Genomic DNA, 20,639 nt, shown 5'->3' on the forward strand with positions numbered 1-20,639 from the left:
GCCACCCCATCATCTTATAGATCCCAGTTCTTATATGCTGAATCTGTACAGTGATATAAATTGTACATATCACACTGCATGCAGATCTTTGCAGCAGACTATCTACCAGAACTGCAGAATACAGTGTCAGACTTTCTCAGCAGGCACATCTGCATTGATCACAAGTGGGAGCTGAAAAAGATACTCAGACAGCTATATCTTATTGTCCACTACATCCAATGTAATATTCTACCTGAGGGGAGGCACAATTGCAACTTTAGAGAGAATGCCTTAGGCATTCCTTGGCCTTGTGTATGGCTGAACTCTTATCCCCAATGCCATTACTGTTTAAAGTGTTAAACAAAATGAAACAGGAAAATTTATTAGTTGCTATGCTAGCTAAACAGGTCAAGGCTCTGTTAGGCCTTGTTCTTTATTGCAAAATAAATTAAATGACAGCCAGTGTCATCTAAACCCACTGTCCAAATATCTTAACCTGTTCTTAAGACTCTGGGTGTGCTTCTCCCCCTTACCCCTGAGTATAACTGCTTATACCATCAGGAGTCAATCTGCCTAGTTTTTCCTACTTAAAAACATGCTTCTCAGACTCTCTGCAAGGCATCACATGAAGAAGGAGGTTGCTTTGTACAGTAACTGGAGTTCTTCCAGTAACTGGAGTGTGTGTTCCTATGGATGCTCCACTGCCTGCTCTCCTTCCCCTCTGCCTTGGAGTCTTTTGCTGGACTTCCCTGTCTTAAAAGGAACCAGAGTTGTGGTGGGTCTGCCTTCTCCCTATGTATCCTTGTAGTGGAGCATGAGGATGTCGAGGTCACAAGCATGGGTCCATGGGCATGCTGACAAAAAAACTCCCAAATATGCCTGGCTGTGCACCACATCCTGACATGAAACACCCACAGGGACATGCATCTCCAAGATCTCCAGCGACTGTACAAGGTAACTTTTCCCCCTAGTAATTGAGAACAAATTTCTAACAAGCAGAAAAAGAGATGATTAAATTCAGTCTTGTTCCGTACAAAGAATAATCTTCTCCCCTTTTTTATTTTTGTCTAGGGCAGGATAACTAATAAAATTTAAGCTGCACATATATTAGTGAGGAAATTTCCTTTCTTTCTATTTCTGCTAGATTGTCATGTTACTTTGAGGATGGCACGGGAAGGAATTAAAAGAAAACCAGCTGCTAAAGGCTACTTCAGACAAAACTAACCAATCCACATGTTAATGTCTGGAGCATATACACAAAGATATCCGAGTTAAAGCCTATCAAGTTTCTACAGGTCTCGTAGAGTGAACCTTCAATTTCAGAGTACATAGTTTTGTTAGACTCTAACTACGTTGGGAGAGTAGAGCCTTAAACTATAGGAAAATGTAAAAAATGAGAGGAAAAATATATTAAATAATCTGGACCACCCAGTGTCTTTTATCTTTCATGTTTTCGAAAACCTGGAATACCTACCTGTTGGCCAAGTATTCATTAATATTCTCCTGGTTCTCATTTCTCCCCACATCATGAGTTGTCCTAATCCCATTTCAATTTATTTTTCAAATAGCCATACAAGTTGTAGAGAGCACCACTCTGAGCAGCAGAGGGTATAGAATTGGAAGGGAGTGGACAGTGCATTCCAAATTCTAGGGCTCTCTTGTGCATCTAGGCCTTGCTTTTTCACAGATCTAACTATAATGATCAACCCATAAATCTTTGGAAATGGGATACTATATTGAGTGCTTAGAAAAATGTGGTACTACTGCACCGTGTGTGCATGCAATATTCTTTGAAAATAATATCCTTTCTAATATATTCAGAAATAGGATTATGAAGCTTTGAATAAAGAGTAACTATTAACTCTTTTAAATGTCTCTTTATATGTGAGTAAGTAATGACCATGCAGTTCAATTTAAAGGAAAGGTGTGCCAAAGAAATGGACGGTCCTTGATGATGAATTTTAAATGAAGCTCTTTGGGGAGAAACAGTGTCAGCAAAAGTGGCTACCATAGTAGATGGTAAACAATACCGTCTACTATAGTAGATGGTAAATGATACCATACCGTATTCTTGGTGCCCTGCTGTTCAGTTAGGACACTTTGACCACTATACTTCAGTTGACAAGGGAAGACATTACTTGTAGTCCGTCTTGAAAACTTGAAAACTTTGAATCAATGATAAACACAAGTGATTGAAAAGACCACATTTTCAAATTGGTTCAGGGAGCCAGTTGTTGTAGAGAAATGCTTTCTTTAATCTTAGAGGAAGTCCACATGTTGATATTTGAGTTCATCATACCTGTGTATGTACCGAACTTTGGTTTTGTAACCTTGGATATAAAATTTGTATATTCTGAGCATTGAGTGTCCCCTAGAAAATTATGTGCTTTTCTTAGAAGGAGCATGTTGGTGCTTTTCTTCTTTTATAGCACAGAAAAAACAGATAGAATCATAGAATCCTAGGGCTAGAAGAGACCTCAGGAGGCCATCGAGTCCAGCCCCCTGCCCAAAGCAGGAGCAATCCCAACTAAACCATCCCAGCCAGGGCTTTGTCAAGCCAAGATTTAAAAACCTCTCAGGATGGACATTCCACCACCTTCCTAGGTAATCCATTCCCGTACTTCACCACCCTCCTAGTGAAATAATTTTTCCTAATATCCAACCTAGACCTCCCCCACTGTAACTTGAGCCTATTGCTCCTTTTTCTGCCATCCCTCACTACTGAGAAAAACCTCTCTCCATCCTCTTTGGAACCTCCCTTCAGTAAGTTGAAGGCTGTTATCAAATGCCCCCCCTCACTCTTTTATTCTGCAGACTAAATAATCCTAAATCCCTCAGTCTCTCCTCGTAGGTCCATGTGCTCCAACCCCTTAATTGTTTTGGTTGCCCTCCGCTGGACCCTCTCCAATGCGTCCACATCCTTTCTTATAGTGGGGGGCCCAGAACTGAACACAATACTCCATATGTGGCCTCATCAATGCCGAATAAAGGGGAATAATAACTTCTCTAGATCTGCTGGAAATGCTCCTCCTAATGCACCCCAATATGTCGTTGGCCTTCTTGGCTACATGAGTACACTGTTGACTCATATCCAGCTTCTCATCCACTGTAATCCCTAGGTCCTTTTCTGCTGAACTGCTATTTAGCCAGTCAGTCCCCAGCCTGTAACAGTGCTTGGGATTCTTCTGCCCGAAGTGCAGGTCTCTGCACTTGTCCTTGTTGAACCTCATCGGATTTCTTTTGGCCCAATCCTCCAATTTATCTAGGTCGCTCTGGACCGTATACCTGTCCTCCATCATATCTACCTCTCCCCCAGCTTAGTGTCCTCTGCAAACTTGCTGAGGGTGCAATCCATCCCCTCATCCAGGTCATTAATAAAGATGTTAAGCAAAACCAGTCCTAGAACCGATCTGTGGGGCATGCCACTTGAAAATGACCGCCAACCAGATGCCTAACTGTTGATCATTACCCGTTGGGCCTGACAATCTAGCCAGCTTTCTTTCTACCTTACAGTCCATTTATCGAATCCATACTTCCTTAACTAGCTGGCAGGAATATTGTGGGAGACTATCAAGAGCTTTGCGAAAGTCGAGATATATCACATCCACTGACTTTCTCATGTTGACAGAGCCAGTTTACCTTACCATAGAAGCTAATCAGATTGGTCAGACATGATTTGCCCTTGGTGAATCCATGTTGACCATTCCTGATCACTTTCCCCTCTTCTAAGTGCTTCAAAATGGATTGCTTGAGGATCCCCTCCATGATTTTTCCAGGGATGAAGGTAAGGCTGACTGGTCTGTAGTTCCCTCGATTGTCGTCCTTCCCTTTTTTAAAGATAGGCACTACATTTGCCTTTTTCTAGTCATCTGTGACTTCTCCTGATCTCCACGAGTTTTCAAAGATAATGGCCAAAGGCTCTGAAATGACATTTTTCCAACTCCCTCAGTACCCTCGGATGCATTAATTCCTGACCCATGGATTTGTGTATGAGTAGCTTTTCTAAATAGTTCTTAATCTGTTCTTTCTCCACTGAGGGCTGCCTACCTCTTTCCCATACTTAGTTGCCTTGTGCAGTACTCTGGGAGCTGACCTTGTCTGTGAAGACAGAGGAAAAGAAAGCATTGAATACTTCAGCTTTTCCCACATCATCTGCCACTAGGGGCACGCTTAGACAACACGCTTCTTTTGAAAGAAGCTTTTTTGAAAGAATCTTTCGAAAAAGCGTCTTTCAAAAGAGTTCGTCTAGACAGCCACAACTTTTTAGAAAAAGCAGTCCGCTTTTTCAAAAGAGAGCACCCAGGCAGTCTGGATGCTTTCTTTCGAAAAAGCCCTGTTTGCAGTCAGGAACACCTTTTTTCGAAAGAGCTCTTTCGAAAAAAGTCATTCTTCCTAGTAAAATCAGGTTTACCGCTGTTGAAAAAACCCGCCGCATTCTTTCGATTTAATTTTGAAAGAACGCGGTGGCAGTCTAGATGCAGGTGACTTTTTTTTTTTTTTTTTAAAAAAGGTCTTTTTTTTTTTTTTTTTTTCGAAAAAACCCTGCATTCTAGACATAGCCTAGGTTACCTCCCTCCTCCAGTAAGGGCCTTATGCCCTCTCAGATTACCCTTTTATTGTTAACGTGCCTGTAGAAACCTTTCTTGTTACCCTTCACATCCCTTGCTAGCTGCAATTCCAGTTGTGCTTTTGCCTTCCTGATCGCTCTCCTGCATTCTCGAGCAATATATTTATACTCCTCCCTAGTCATGTGTCCAAGTTTCCACTTCTTATAAGCTTCCTTTTTGTGTTTAAGCTTACCAAGGATTTCCCTGATAGACCAATCTGGTGGTCTTCCATATTTGCTTTTCTAATTGCGCATTGTGATGGTTTCTTCTTGTGCCTTCAATAAGGCTTCTTTAAAATACTGCCAGCTCTCCTGGACTCCTTTCCCTTTCATGTTAGCATCCCAGGGGATCCTGCCCATCAGTTCTCTGAGGGAGTCAAAGTCTGCTTTTCTGAAATGCAGGGTGTGTATTTTGCTGTGCTCCTTTCTTCCTTTTGTCATGATCCTGAAATTGACCATCTCATGATCACTGCTTCCCAGGTTGCCACTGTCAGCCGACGGTCAGGGCAGTGAGTCCCGTATGACCGGCTGAAGTTCTTTTAAATTGTGCTTGGTTCTGTTACAGCAACTGAAGGAGTCAGGTTAAAGCTTAAACAGTTATTATTTTATTGTTACAGGGTAAACTTAGCTGTTAAATGCTACTACTGTGTTACAGATAACACAGCCACTACAAAGAACAGGACAGAAATTACACTAATAAGTCACTTACAGGTACCATGAAACTCTTTTGGTTCTCTGAGCTCTTATTAAATGCATGCAAAATAGACACCTAGCAGGTATAATTCTCACCCCTGCGTTCCAGACTTGGCGTGGCCAGCGTCTTTCTCTCAATCCCTCGGGAAGAAGTAGGGCGAGGTTGGGTGTCCCACAGACCTCGGGAGACAATCAATACCTGCCAGCAGGTATAGATGATTGGAGCTCAAATGGGGTGGGCTACTAAACCCCTCTTTATACCCCTTGGGTCACGTAGGCTTCTTCCTGGTCTCAAGTGGCCAATTAGGAAAAATGGCTTTGAATGCCAAGTTTCCCACAAAGGGTGCAAAGCATAATTCACACCTGGGAAAATGCAGACAATGGGCACCTCTGGTATGTGATGGGCGAAGATTCCTCTCCTGGAACAGTGCAGGCGTGTCAATTACTGGTACTAGCCATCAGGACGGCAGGAGGCCCCGGGTCGTCAGCTAGCCCATTTACTGTCTGGTTTCTGTTTATGGTAGAGTCAGGGACAGGCAGCACACCTGTGTTCCCAGGGCATCAAAGGCTGACTGACTTTCTCTTGCTCTCTGGGGAGGGGGGCTGAAACCAAGATGGGGTTCGTGTCTGGCTACAGCCATCTACTTCCCCTACTAATTCTTCCCTGTTTCTGAGCAGCAGGTCAAGCTGCGCATGGGCCCTGGTTGGTTCCTTCAGCACTTGTACCAAGAAATTATCCCCAACATTCTCCAAAAACTTCCTGGATTGTCTGTGTCCTGCCGTATTGGTCTCCCAACAGATGTCAGGGTGATTAAAGTCCCCCATGAGAACCAGGGCCTGTGATCTGGAAGCTTCTCTTTGTAGTCTGAAGAAAGCCTTGCCTACCTCATTCACCTGATCTGAGGTTTATAGCAGACACCTGTTGCTTCCGCCTTTCAACTGAACCCAGAGACCCTCAACAGTCTTTTCTCCCTCTGTACACTGGAGCTCTGAGCAATCATACTGCTCTCTTACATAGAGTGCAATTCCTCCTCTTTTTCTCCCCTGCCTGTTCTTCATGAACAGTTTATACTCTTCCATGACAGTGCTCCAGTCACGTGAGTGATCCCACCAAGTCTCCGTTATTCCAATCAAATCATAGTTCTTTGACTTAGCCAGGGCTTCTAATTCTTGTTTGTTTCCCAGGCTTCTTGCATTTGTGTACAAACACCTTAGGTAATTAGTTGATTGCCCTACCTTCTCCATTCAAATCAGGGGTCCTCCTTTGTTACTTGTTCCTCCTTGTGTTTCTTCACGGTATCCTACTTTCCTCAGGTCTTAGGTCACCATCTTAAGATAAATTGAAGTATTTTGAATATTTCTTAACCCCATAATATTAGTTGAAGTGTATATGTGACTGAAAAACTTTGATACCTATTGGAAATACTCATTAAACAAGAAAAAAATGTGTATATGTGTCTATAGGTGTGCAGAAAACAAATACTCAGTTCGTAGACTTTTTACTAGTCTTTATTCAGAACTTCACGGATATATAGCTTCCCTTTTTGGGATCTAAAACTTAGGAACGTATTTTAGTTTCACATGTTCAGAAGATCTTACACTATTAGCTGAATGTTTACTTTTGGATATGTTCCTGAAAGCTGAAGAATACTCAAAAGCTTGTAAAGTGGAAAGTAAATTTCCTGTTGCTCTCAGACATAAAATTGTATGGGCCTGAATTGAAGAATGCTTGCAAAGTCTTCCTCTCTATCCAGAATGAGCCTTTATATGTTCATGCCACAGGAGGTTTGAAGATCTTGACAGAACCTTGAAGGTACATGTTTTCATTAAAATAAAGTAGTCTGTTTTCTAAAAACAAAACAACCGTGTCACTTACAGGTGCTCAAATGATTTCTTTCAAACTGTCAGAGCAATAGATTGGAGTACTGTAGTAAAAGAGCAATTCCCAATTTCATTTTAAAACCACTTGCTTTATTAGTAACTGACCAGAAGAAGCTCTTCATGTGCTCTAATCTGTAGGTGAAGACTCTCTACCAGAAGCATTCAAAAGAATTAAATAATCCATTATTTTTTACCAGATGTAAAGGAATAAATAGTATCAGCTGAGAATAGTGTTTAGGTTTTGGTCTCCTAGGGTGTGTCTAGACTACATGCCTCCGTCGACGGAGGCATGTAGATTAGCCAGATCGGCAGAGGGAAATGAAGCCGCGATTAAAATAATCGCGGCTTCATTTAAATTTAAATGGCTGCCCCGCTCTGCCGATCAGCTGTTTGTCGGCAGTTCGGGGCAGTCTGGACGCGCCGCGCCGACAAAGAAGCCTTTCTTGATCGGCACAGGTATGCCTCGTGAAACCAGCTTTACCTGTGCCGATCAAGAAAGGCTTCTTTGTCGGCGTGGCGCGTCCAGACTGCCCCGATCTGCCGACAAACAGCTGATCGGCAGAGCAGGGCAGCCATTTAAATTTAAATGAAGCCGCGATTATTTTAATCGCGGCTTCATTTCCCTCTGCCGATCTGGCTAATCTACATGCCTCCGTCGACGGAGGCATGTAGTCTAGACACACCCCTAGAGAATTGGTCTGTATAGATGCCAGAACAAAAACTTAAATTCTGACATATGGTTTTTAAACTGTCTGAGATTGAGAAAGGAGGGTATCACTTTACCAAAGGCAGTAACGGGCTAACCTACTCCTGGAGGGCAGCAGTAGTTGCTGCAGTACTTGGAATCCATCCTTTGAATCCATAGAGTCCTTGACATGCAAATTAGGCCAATTATGCTCTCTGCATAGGGTAAATTGAAGGAAATGACATTTGGGACAAAAAGAAAAACCTGCCAAGGCATGCAGAGATGTCCAACATTTGGAATAATGCCTGGAATTGATCTCTGATTGTAAAGTGTTGAAGTCTTGTCAGACTTTTCAACATGTTTTTAATGTGGGGAGTAGTGGATAAGATAATTGTAACATTTTAAAAATAAATGCTTTGCGGTGTATCTAAAATCACTTACGAGAATTCCAAAGTGAAAATAAATTGGAAAATCGGGTACCTGTAGTGAAAAAGCAAGACTGAGAACACACATGCAAATATCTCAGAAAATTCCAGTAATGTTTAAAACAAAGAAAAACAACATAGGAAAAATAACTAAAATAAACTGAAAACATGTTTGCTGAAAAATGAGACTTCATGTAAATCATCATAGTTGTTGCAGAAGAAGCCTTGTTAAACATACACACAACTGGAAGTCAAGATCTGGATTCTATTCCTGTCTCTTCACAGATTTCCTGCTTGACCTTAGGCAAGTCATTTGAAACTTCTAACTCATATTAGAATGAAATGAAGAATACTTCCCTGTGATAAAAGGAAGTTCTAAAGTTTAATTGATTTGGCCTTGATCCTTAAGCTTGCTGTACACAGGCAGGTTGTTACTTCCTTTGGAGTCCCACTGAGATTGACAAGTTGTAGGATTGCAGTTGTAGTTGTAAAGTGATTTGATATCTTTTGATAGAAGTTAATATAAAAATCAGACATGTTGCAACAAATTGCCATTTACATGTAGGCCTGCAGTAAGTGAAAATGAGCAGGAAACTCCTCGGTTTCCAGAAAAAGAGACTGAATTTTTAATCATGAGCTCTGTAGCCCAAATTTATGTTGAAAATCCCAGAATTACTGTGAGGCAATATTTGTCTTCTGTGAATCCTCTGTAAAATCTACTAGATGCCCTATAGGAGAGTTGCACTTTTCTGAAATGGTAGTATTGTAAGATGATGAAATAGGAATTTGTGGTTATTCCTTTACATTGAACCAAGAGTGAACAGAAATTCAGAGAAAATCCCTGAAACAGTCTGCAGAAATTACGTAAAAATATCAAATCTGTTAGTTCTTGGTAGCCAGGGAGATTGTTCTGGTACTTCAATGTTTCTAGAAAGGCAGAATACTTCTTACAAAGTATTTAAAAATTTGCTAACTAAACTCAAGTGGCTTAGTTGAAATTTGGTATTTAAATTATATACTTTCCAATCATATTAATGATGTATTGAACATATTAGATTCATCAGACTATTCTGAAATTAGTTTGTTTCCATAAAGACATTTTGATTCTTTCTCTGCTTTGTCAAACAAAATACATCGTTGCACTTGGTCACATGTACAAATTTAAAATAACTGCACGATTACAAAAATGAATGTTGGAAAGAAAAAAGTTAGGTGAACACTATTGTGTATTTTCACAGTAACTTTAAAGAGCAGGCAAAGGATCTTTTTTTTTAGCTTCTCAATTTTAATAAAAAAAAATAGTTCATGAAGACTTGTTCAAAATATTTGTGTATTTCAATGTGCATGTGACATCAGGCACAGAATGTCTGTGTTTTCATGATGATAACTGAGGTGAGATTATTTTTAATTTAGCAAAGGGTGATATGTAAATTCATATCTACCAAAAATGTGGTGATCCAAAGTGGTTTTGAAGTTATCCTAACTTGTTTTTATAACCCTTCTAGCGGGGCAAATATGACACAGTGAAGAGGCTAGAGCAGTGTTTCTCAATGTGATCCATGGGCCTACTCTGAGAGAGTTGCTACTGGGCTGCTCCAGTTTCTTTGTTTACTGATTCAGTAGCCACAGAGCCTTGCAGCTCCCATTGACTGTGGTTTGTTGTTTGCAGCCAACAGGAGATATGGGAAGCAGTGGCCCAGGTAGCAGCTTTCTCAGAGGGGGTCCGCAGACCACTTTGAGAAACACTGGGCTAGAGCTTTTGAGGCATGGAAATAGACTGACTCTGATGAGGGAGCTGCTCTGTGTAGGGGGGTTTCCTGCCACATTTCCCCCAACGGGGTTGAACTAGAAGCCTATAGTGTTTACAGCCATGTGGAGTTGGGGAGGAGCATGTGTAAGCAATTAGAAGTTTGAGAAGTCTCAAACTGATTTTTGGGGGACAGCAGTACTCTGAATCTCAAGAAAAAGATGTCAGGCAAGCTTTCAGAGGCTGGGAGTGTGCCTTTGGGTACTAGAAAGAGTGACGAGACTTTTCTCAGTTCCAGTTGGCCTGCAAGCAGATGGGAACCCATGATTGGGTCCATTTGCAACAGACTGATGACCATAGAGTGGTCCTGGGCCAGGTTTTAACACCAGTCTCTCTGTGAGCTCTTTGCAGAATACAACAAAATTAGAGGTATTGTGAATCTTGTATGTTTGACTGATAGACCCCTGTACCATATCTTGTTACCTCCCAGATCAGTACTATCTGGTTTTCTCTTTCTAGCATTATTCATATCTGACAAATGGCAGCTAACAACAAATGTTTCTTCAATATAAGCCATACTTTCACTTTGTCTATGTTCTTGCTTTCCATAAAAGCCACCTGCTCATTCTTTCTTGAAGACATCCAAAAATAAGGAGAAACCAGATAAACCTAAAGAGGCATGCTACAATACACGACACTTAACTGATTGAGTCCATCAAATATTCTTAGTTGATTCCCTCTCCCCCCAACAAACACAATCAACATTGTTAATCAAACTTTTCTGACATTTATCCTAAGTTACCTCAAGTTTCAAGATAGCATGTTTCTCTTAAGTATAGTATTAGTTCCCAAGGCAGTTACCAGAATGTTAATTACCACATCAGTCAGTTGCATGTTTAAAAGTCTTGGGGGTAGCCATGTTAGTCTGTAACTAGTCTCTGCTCATCAGAGGAAGTGGGTTTTCCCCATGAAAGTTCATGGTTTGGCCCACAAAAGTTCATGATAATTAATATGCGCGCACATGTGCGCATGCGCAAACACATACTAATTTTGTTAGTCTCTGAGGCTATGTCTAAACTGCTTTCTTCTCTCGAAAGAAGATATGCAAATTCAGAGCTAATTTGCATATCTTCTGATCATGTTTTCGGAAGAGGTTTTGTTGAAAAAAAAAAAAGGCAGTTTAGATGCAGTTCTTTTGGGGAAAAAAAACCCTTTTTCGAAAGAATCCTGAACACCTCAATCTTTTAGGAAGAAGGGTTCTTTCGAAAAAGGGTTTTTTTCCCCCAAAAACTGCGTTTAACTGCTTTCTTTTTCAACAAAACCTCTTCCGATAATGCGATTGAAGATATGCAAATTAGCTCCAAATTTGCTTATCTTCTTTTGGCAGAAGAAAGCAGTCTAGAAGTAACCTAAGGTGCTACAGGAGGAGGAAGTTGGTTTTATTTGGCAGTAGTCAAGTCTAAACCTGAAATAGGAGAGGTTTTGACTTTTTCTACACTCATTGCAGTTTATCCCTTAACTCTGTAAATTGCAGGTGTATCTCCCTTATTATATATTTTTGGTCAGCGTCCATATTTCATCTTTATAGTAGTCAAATGTGATTTACCTGAGAAGTGAGAATAAGTTGTTCTTTACTCCTAAAAAAATACTACTTAAATGTGATTGTGTGTACTGGTTTTAGATGCTTCCCTGCAGTGAATTTTGCTAATGTTGAGAAGTTTAAACTAATGGCCAATCCTTTGATCATGGTACAGTTTTCTCTTAGGTTATTATGGCAATAAACAAAGGTTATTTTCAGGGCTTGACAAATGGCGGCGAAACCTACTTGCCAGCCCCGCACTGCGCATGCGCAAGACCTGCATTGTGCATGCGCGTGCCACCAGTGAACGGGGCGATCAGCTGAAATCTACTCGCCATGGGCAAGTAGATTCAGTGATTTGTTGAGCCCTGGTTATTTTGTTAGTCCTAGCTGAGAGTATCATTCTTAACTTGACTTTCCTGTGATTGTATGTATCAGTGGTCTATGGTGGACCTCATTACTTTTCATGCTCTGAGAGTCTGTTTTATGCACATGACATAAATGGTCCTAAGAAGCTATGCCACTTAATGCACACAGTATTTCAACAACTACGTTTGTTTTTTTTCTTATGCCTTTCATCTCTACTTTCCAGAGGATTGTATAGAATAGCCTAGTCAAATTGTTTTGAAAAAGTGAGGATCTCGTGGTTATCTTGGCATTGGAAAAAGTTCAGAAAAGGGCAACAACAATTATTAGGGGTATGGAATGGCTGCTATATGAGAGGATTAATAAGATTGGGACTTTTCAGCTTAAAAAAGAGGAGACTAACAGGAGGTGGAGAAAGTAAATAAGGAAAAGTTATTTATTTGTTCCCATAACACAAGAACCAGGGGTCACCAAATGAAACTAATAGGTAGCAGATATAAAACAAACAAAAGGAAGTATTTCTTCATAAAACACAGTCATACAACACAAAGTCAACTTGTGGAACTCCATGCCAGACAATGTTTGAAGACAGGACTTTAACAAGGTTCCAAAAAGAACTAGATAAATTCATGGACAATAGGTCCATCATTGGCTATTAGCTGGGAATGAGGGACAGGAGATGGATAACTTGATGATTACCTGTTCTCTTCATTCCTGCTGGGGCATCAGGCATTGGCCACTGTTAGAAGACAGAATACTGTGCTAGATGGACCTTTGGTCTGACCCAGTATGGCCGTTCTTATAGTTGCTGCTTTGACTTTATATTTATTTGTTAGTTTTGGAGTTTTTATTGGAGGTGGGTGGGCAGTGTTATAGTTGGTCTGTAGAATTGTTCTTCAGTTTTAGTATCTAATGCAAGCATGCTGTTCAGCACTTCTGATTAATGTGTCATTTAGTTTAACTGCTCTTAATAGAGCAAGTGATGCACTGGTGACAGGATCTCTAACTCTACATATATCAAGAAAAGTGAGACGTCAATGCTAAATGGTGAGAAAAAAGCCTAAATAGATCAGGCAGTGTTGTAGCTGGCCAGGGTCCATTTTTCAGTTTAACATGCTGGAGGAGCATATGGAGAAAAGAATTTGCAGAATTCTGTAACAGTTGCATTTCTCCTGTGTTCCCATTTCTGGGAGTAAAAGCCCATCTTCCCAAGACAGAAGAGGCAAATTCTTTCTTTTCCCCTCATGATCAGAGAGTGGTGAGAACCATTCCATGTCCAGCCTCATTCAGCTATTCAGGAGTGGGAGGGATTGTGTGAGTGCATGAAAGTGGCAGAGGAGGGTCAGGACTACAAAAGGCTGCTGTGGGCTTTGCCTGACTGAAATGTGCCGCACTGTTGTTTGTATCAAAGACCACCTTTTTTGTTACTTTCTTTAACAAAAGTATTTTTAAACAATAGCATGTTATTTCAAGTACTTGAAATGAAAAATAATTGTGTGGCCCACAACAATTTTCCAAAGCATGTATCACACTTCTGACTACAAACTTTTTCATATCTGGTATATATTATTTCATTCTAGGTCACATGAACTGCGATCAAAAATTCTTTCATTGCAGTTGCTTCTGTCCATTCTGCAGAATGCAGGACCTGTCTTCAGGACAAATGAGATGTTTATAAATGCTATTAAGCAGTATCTTTGTGTAGCACTGTCCAAGAATGGAGTTTCATCTGTTCCTGAAGTTTTTGAACTTTCACTTTCCATATTCCTTACACTTCTCTCAAACTTCAAGACACACCTAAAGATGCAGATTGAGGTAAGTTATACAATTTTCAGTGACTTAGAAGACTTTTCTTTTTAATTGTACCAGTGTCTATAATCAAGTAGCTCTATGTTTGTTTTACTTGTGGAAACACTAAATTTTTCTAAAGATACAGCTCACCAAGTTTCTCTCTACTGAGTCTCAGCTCTCTAACATCAAAGTATCTGAATTTTTCTACCCCTACAATCCGTGCCACCCTCCAAAAGGCATTTTCCCCCATGGATAATAGAAGCTGTCACTGATATTATCTTAGCTGTTACTGATAATGCCCTTGAAATATCATTCACACAGAGCAGGCAAGCCAACATTCTGTATGGAAAGTATTCTGGAATATTTGCAGAAAATAGACTGAATTTGCAGTTCTAATGTATGTGTTTTAGATAGTTAGTATCAAAGTAACAAATCTCAGTATTTTGACTAGTTGACTTACCAAATAGAAATTATTAGGAAATCCTTTTGGTAGTGACATGATTAATTTGGAGTGACAAATGCATTTATTATTAATAAAAGATTTGTTATTTGGTGGCACTTGAGTTCATTAAGTTGATTGGTGAATTGCTCGTAGGAATTATGAGTATTACTTATCTCACGGTTACATCTCACAAAGTGGTTATGGCCCATGAAAGCTTATGCCCAAATAAATCTGTTGGTCTTCAAGGTACCTTGTTGTTTTTACGGATACAGTCTAACATTGCTACTACTGTGAGATTAATATCACGATCAAGATAAGCAGAATCTCACATCTAAAAACCAAAATAATAAAATCAGAATTCATATAATATAATCTCAAGAATCCATGAGGCTGCTGGATCCTCTTAGTTAAATTAAGTGTAGTTTGTCACCACCTTGCTCTCTGGAGGTCCTTCTCTCAAGTTTGATTCCCGTTTTATGAACCTATTCCTTACGCCCACCTGTCTTTCAAAACCATATATGATTAAATCTTGGACTCTTGTTCATATTTGTCATACCTGCTACTTGTTTTTGGGATTCTGACAATTGACACACAGACGATTTGTGCACACAGAAGATTTTTGATTCAGTGTGGCTAAGGATGTCTGGCTAAATAAAACCTTTTCACTCTAGACAGTTTCTCACAAGACATATATTGATAATCTTCTGACTCCAGGCTGCTTAGTATTGCTATCTCTTATTAGGCCTAAAAGATACCAATGATAATTTACCTGATCACTTGAGCTCGTGTTATTGGTCAAATATCAAATTTGCTTTTACAAAAAAGCCTTCCTCGTACCATGTATGTGTGTTGATTCTCTGTAAGTCATACTTTCACTTTTTTTACATGTCAAAAGGATTTAATAAACGATAGGAATCCATCAACACACAGCATAGTATAAATGATATTTTTATGATCAAAGTGGAAATTTACAGTATTGTAAATCTTAGCTTTCAAGGGGAAGAAAGCTGTTTATAATCTTGTATTTATGCATTTATTATAAGGTAAATAATGAGTATATCTAATTTATTAAATGTATTTTGTATATATTTTTTATAATTTGGGAATAATCTCTAAATTGGAATTAAATAATCTTCTAATTAGTTGTTTCCAACATGGACGGAAGAGGAGAAGGATGGTGAGATTCAGAAGTGGCAAAATCGGCAAATTCTGCTGTCAAATAAGTTCAGTGATGTAAACGGAAGTTTTACTTCTACAGTATCTGGCCAAAAACAAAAATATAATATAATTTAAAAATTGTGTTCAATATAGCATAATTGTATTTTATGCAAAGAATTTTAGAATGAAATATGTGGCTTTAGATCAGGGCTATTCAACTTTGGAAGCCCTGGGGGCCAAAATGATACAGCACATGCCAAGGGCCACAACTGAAGTGTGGATGCTTATACATGCAAATATATATGCAAATAGCTTCTTTCACACTGATGGGCATGAATACAAGGCACTTCCCTCAGTGCCCCGGTGTTCCTGGCACTTCCTTTCTGGGGGCTAGAAACTCCAACACGCTGTACCCATCTGTTTCAGCCAGCCCATCCGCTTGCGTCTTTCAATGCCCACCCCGCCTGGGAGATACCTCGTCGTTGTAGAGAATGTTCCCAGTGGAGGCCATGTTCAAAGGATCCCACTCCTGGGCCACATATTGAGCCCTGAATAAACCCAAACTGCACCACGGCCCACAGACAAACAGGCTGCGGGCTGAATGTTGAGTAGCCCTGCTTTAGATGGTACTTAGGTTTGAATCTGACAAAACATTAAACTGATGTAGCTACTCTCCTCAAGCATAAAGACACAAATCAGTTAAATTTTGGTGATTGAATAAGATCCCATTTCAACCATGTCTTCAGTTCTCAGCAAGAGTAGACATATTGTTTCACTCCCTGGGGCACAGATACAGAAATCCATCTTCATCTCAGCAGCAAGGGTAGAATTTTTCAAAGTCAATACAGGTACATTTTTCAAAGTCAATACAGCTATTACAATTTTCTTACAAAAGAGCAGATTCTAAGACAAATAGGAAGCAGTCATCTCTATAAGGCCTTAGACTCAGTGAAAGTATATAGTGATTTTGGTGACTTTTAGGCTTTCTGGCATTGGGCCCCTAATCTGTGTCATTCATAATACTGTCTGAATACCCTTCAGTGCTAATTATGAAAGCGCTCTGTCCATTTAAATGTCATGAATATGCTGTTGTTTGTCTTGAATATCTTGAAGAACAAAAGAGAAACATCCCCCTACCTATCTCCTTTACCGTCTTTATTGATAATCAGATCCCTCATGAGTGAGTTTATATGCTGAATCTTTCATGGCTATCTCTCAGGATTGATGTGAATATTAGCAACAATAATGGGGACCTCGTAAGTATATAATATAGATAAGAGTTCTTCCCTGTAATCAAATCTAAAACGGCTCAGTTCTGAGGGACAATGCTGTGATGATATACCATAGCAGTTGTGAGGGAAGAGGCCAGTTTTAACAGTTCCATTTTAGAAAGCTGTCATACTTTTGAGAGTGGTTAATCTATCATTAAATCACTTTAATAGCTTTGTATTTACCTGAAAAAGACATCATTTTAGAAAGCTCCTCAAGCAAGTATAACCATGTATGTTATCTCAAGGAATCAAGTCCGTATTCTCTTTTCCACAAATAGGACATATCCCTGTATTCTTTTGCCAGCAGGAAAAAATAAAGGTGTTTCTGGTTCTGTTTCAAGGAAGCTTGGGAGCCAGCATTTTTGACAGATGTATTCTTTCCTGGACTTCAGCTAGAAGTTTCTTTGTGTTCTCTCTATACCGTTGATCCTACAGGTTGTCCATAAGGCAATGGACAGATTGTAATTGCTAGCCCTATATTGGGCTTGGGAGTTGTGGTTTTATGAGCTCCTGAACCTAAGAAGACTCATAAGCTATGCTTTTTATTACATTAAAACTCTTGTCTCAGGATTGGGGCAAGATTCTCCTCTTACTTATGAAATTTCTCAGACTGGTAACTTTATTTTGAGATTGAACACAATGTTCTGTTGGAAGGCTTGGAAACCTGCCTGATTAAAAGGAAGATACTCTCTGCTTGGACTATCTAGACAAAAGATCATATATTATTATCCATCCTTTTTTCATTTTGAACTATTTTATTACACTTAAACATTCAGAATGGCCTCTAGGCTTGATCAGAATTGGGATATCATCACATCTTTTTCCTACCCATGGGAGTTCTCTCTGGCTTCACTCATCTTACTGTAATAATCTTTCTAAAAGGGTCCGTATATTTCATATGTTTTCACTAATGAATGAATCTTCATCGAAGTGATAATTTGATTGTACTAAAAAGAGCCATTGGGAGTGGGAGAAAAGCACTTGAGTCTTTGTCAGCCTGTTCAAATAGCACGTCCATAATATCTTTGAGACTTAATGGGGTTTAGGCCCTGATGATTTATTACCTGTCTCTCCCCACCTATGAATAGCCATCAGGCTTTCCCTGTGATGAACAAAGATGAACTACTACACTTTCCTATCATTACATCTTCTCAGATGGTGGTTTAAAAACTCCCACAACCCTTTCAGCTGACGGTTTTTAGAAAAATAATTTCTCCCCAGACATACTTGTCCAAAGACAATCCAAAAAGCCAGAAATCTGTTCTGTTCATAGATGCACAAAGATCAGGGCATTATAGGTTTATTTCTTAATGACTGAATTCAGTGTGTCTCTTCTTCTGAGAGTTCTCTGGAGAATGGAAAAAGACAAAGTTCATTTTATCCTTGTAGCTTAGGCCTGGGTCTTGTAATTCTCATACTTAGGACTCTTACATTTAATACTGAACTCTCTGAGTTTCTCAGAGAGGGTTATTTACTTGTTCCCAGAATATCTAGTACATTCTCAAACTGCAGGTTTCAACCCCCTTTTCTTGGGATCACCAGGGCTGTCTTAGACTTCTTGGAACCTGGGGCCGAAGCCAGAAGCCCCACCTTCCAGGTTAGAGCTGAAGCCTGAGCCCCATCTCCTGGAGACAAAGCTGAAGCCCCAGGGCTTCCTCCCTGAATGATAAAGCTCGTGGTACAGGCCACCTGCCTGGGACTGAAGCCTTTTGCCTGGGGGCTCTGGTGGGCTCAGGCTTTGGTCTCCCCCACCCCCTTCCAGGGGTTATGTTGTAATTTTTGTTGTCAGAAGGGAGTTGCAGTGGAATGAAGTTTGAGAACCCTTTTTCCAGCATGGATCTATGCTAATACAGAACACAAGGATGCAGTTTGAGAAAATTTTAATCTTGTATGTTCTGCTCTGTTTAGATTCTGCAAAATATGGAACCACTGTGGGTATTGCATTTGAAAGTGTCTGTAAATATTAAAGCAAGCTGTCTCAGTAGGAAGGGATATATGTTCAGTGCAGTAGTGATTTCATTGATTGATTTAAAATCCTTCCAATTGGGCCCTAGTTAATGCTTTTATTGGATAAAATCAACTTCATAAAGCATGTAGTTCTTGGTCTGGTTCTTAATGTTTGTTTGATCTCTCCATATTTCCCAGTAACCTTTCCTTAGTGGGAGTAATAACTAAAGAGTTCTATTGATCTGGGTTTATATACATATACAGTAAAACCTGTGTTATCCGGCACGCACGGCGATTTGGTCGTGCTGGTTTTCTGAAAATTCTGGATATCTGAAGAGGGAGGAGGGAGAGCAGCGGTGTGGAGGCCGGGATGTGGCCTGCTGAGGCGGGGTGGTAGCCAGGAGGGGGGGAGGGAGCCGCCAGGGTGCTGACCTGCGGGAGAAGGCCAGAAGGGGCAGGGCAAGGACGGGGAGCTGCGGGGATGCCAGTTGCTAGCAACCACAGGGGGCTGACCTGCTTGGGGGCGGGGGGCCAAGGGCAAGCAGCCACTCCCTTTCGAGCCACCTGTCCCTCCACCACGGCTATCCGATAACGGGTTGTCGTTCGCGCCCGCTTTGGGCGTCCCTTTTCCCGTTGTTCACCAGAGTTCAGTGGTAAGAAAAAAAAAAAAAAAACCCTCGCAATGTTCCGTCTTCCCAGTTTTACTGGCAGTCAGTTTAGGTTGTGTAGGAGGACTTGGGCCCTTCCCCCGCTCCCAAGGTCTAGCCCCAGGACCCTAAGGTAAGGCCACACAGACCTTACCCAAATGATGAGCCACACGTCGGTCACTCATCCCTCCTCTCGGGGATGTTGCCGTCCTTCTTGACACCCTGTCCTGGATCCGCTTCCTACGGGTTTAGACGCTCTTCCATCGGATGTTTCCTCCAGATGTGGGAGGATGCCGCTCCGGCATCTGCAGTGGCTATCCCTGTTTTGGTGCCTGGGTTCCGCTCTCGACCACCAGGGCTTCTTGCGACCTGCCTCTGGGGCCCTCCGCCTTCCCAGCTGCTTCCTTCCTGACCCCAGCGTGTCCGGCAGCTTCTGTGTCCCTGGCGGCTCCCGTGCTCTGGCCGGCCCCGGCGTGTCCGGTGGCTTCTGCCTCCCTGCCAGCCCCGGCAGCTCTCACACTCCGGCTGGCTCTGGTGTCCCCGGTGTCTTTCCCCTCAATCAGCTGATCTGGCACCACTTTTGAACGCGGCGCGCGGCTCAGGGCACATGCGCAACAGCACCGGGAGGGGGGAAGGCGGGCTGGTCTGTTCCCGGGCCAGGAGTCTCCGGCGCGTCCTGTCCCATGAGGAGGGACGGGCCCAGCCCGTCACAAGCCCCACTTCCACTCAAGACTAAGCAGATCTGTTACAGAAAATAGATTTTTAAAAAATGTTAAGTTGTTGTGCTGTACAAGAGTATTTTCTCTTGGATTAATTTGTCCCACTGTACAGCCAGTATCTGGCCTTCTGGGATTTGATAGATGTTTTTAAAGTTATTATCTAGGAATTATTTTGGATAAGTTCTACGGCCTGTGCTGTATAGGAAATCAGAGTAGAGGATCTGAGTCATCCCTTCTGGTATTAGACTTGATGAATTTATAACTTCTTCTGGAAAGAGCTATACATTTATATGTGTAGTGACTTTTTAAGGTTGTGCAGACTGTAAAACCTATTAATCATGAATAAAAACATTTTCCCTCCCAAGAGACTCTCATATATTATCTGTAGGTATTCGGTATTGCATAATCAGATTGTTAGCGTTCAGTGCCAAAGGTGTAATTGAAAAAATGTGTTTATAAGAACTACATATGGTTGAAATTTAATAGATGGCTTTTTTCCTCTTTCTGCAATATTTGCTAGGTTTTCTTCAAAGAAATTTTTCTATATATCTTGGAAACATCTACTAGCTCATTTGATCATAAATGGATGGTTATACAAACATTGACGAGGATATGTGCAGGTACTAACAGCCTCTTCGTTCTGATTTTTTCAAATTAATTAATTATTAGTTTTGTGCTAGACAGGTTGCAGGTGCAAATGTCT

The 20,639-nt window shown here is 40.9% G+C and overlaps 1 protein-coding gene across 2 annotated transcripts in view; it reads left to right on the top strand.

Annotated features, from left to right (window-relative positions):
• ARFGEF1 (ARF guanine nucleotide exchange factor 1) overlaps nt 1-20,639 on the top strand; it is a 164,098-nt gene that overhangs the window by 83,266 nt on the left and 60,193 nt on the right. For both annotated transcript variants that reach the window (XM_006131486.4, XM_075920576.1), the window contains 2 exons: nt 13,542-13,776; nt 20,457-20,556. In XM_006131486.4, coding sequence (XP_006131548.2) covers nt 13,542-13,776; nt 20,457-20,556 — 335 coding nt within the window. The remainder of the gene's footprint in view (nt 1-13,541; nt 13,777-20,456; nt 20,557-20,639) is intronic.

This window comes from Pelodiscus sinensis, chromosome 2 (assembly GCF_049634645.1).
Source record: "Pelodiscus sinensis isolate JC-2024 chromosome 2, ASM4963464v1, whole genome shotgun sequence".
Taxonomy (NCBI): domain Eukaryota; kingdom Metazoa; phylum Chordata; order Testudines; family Trionychidae; genus Pelodiscus; species Pelodiscus sinensis.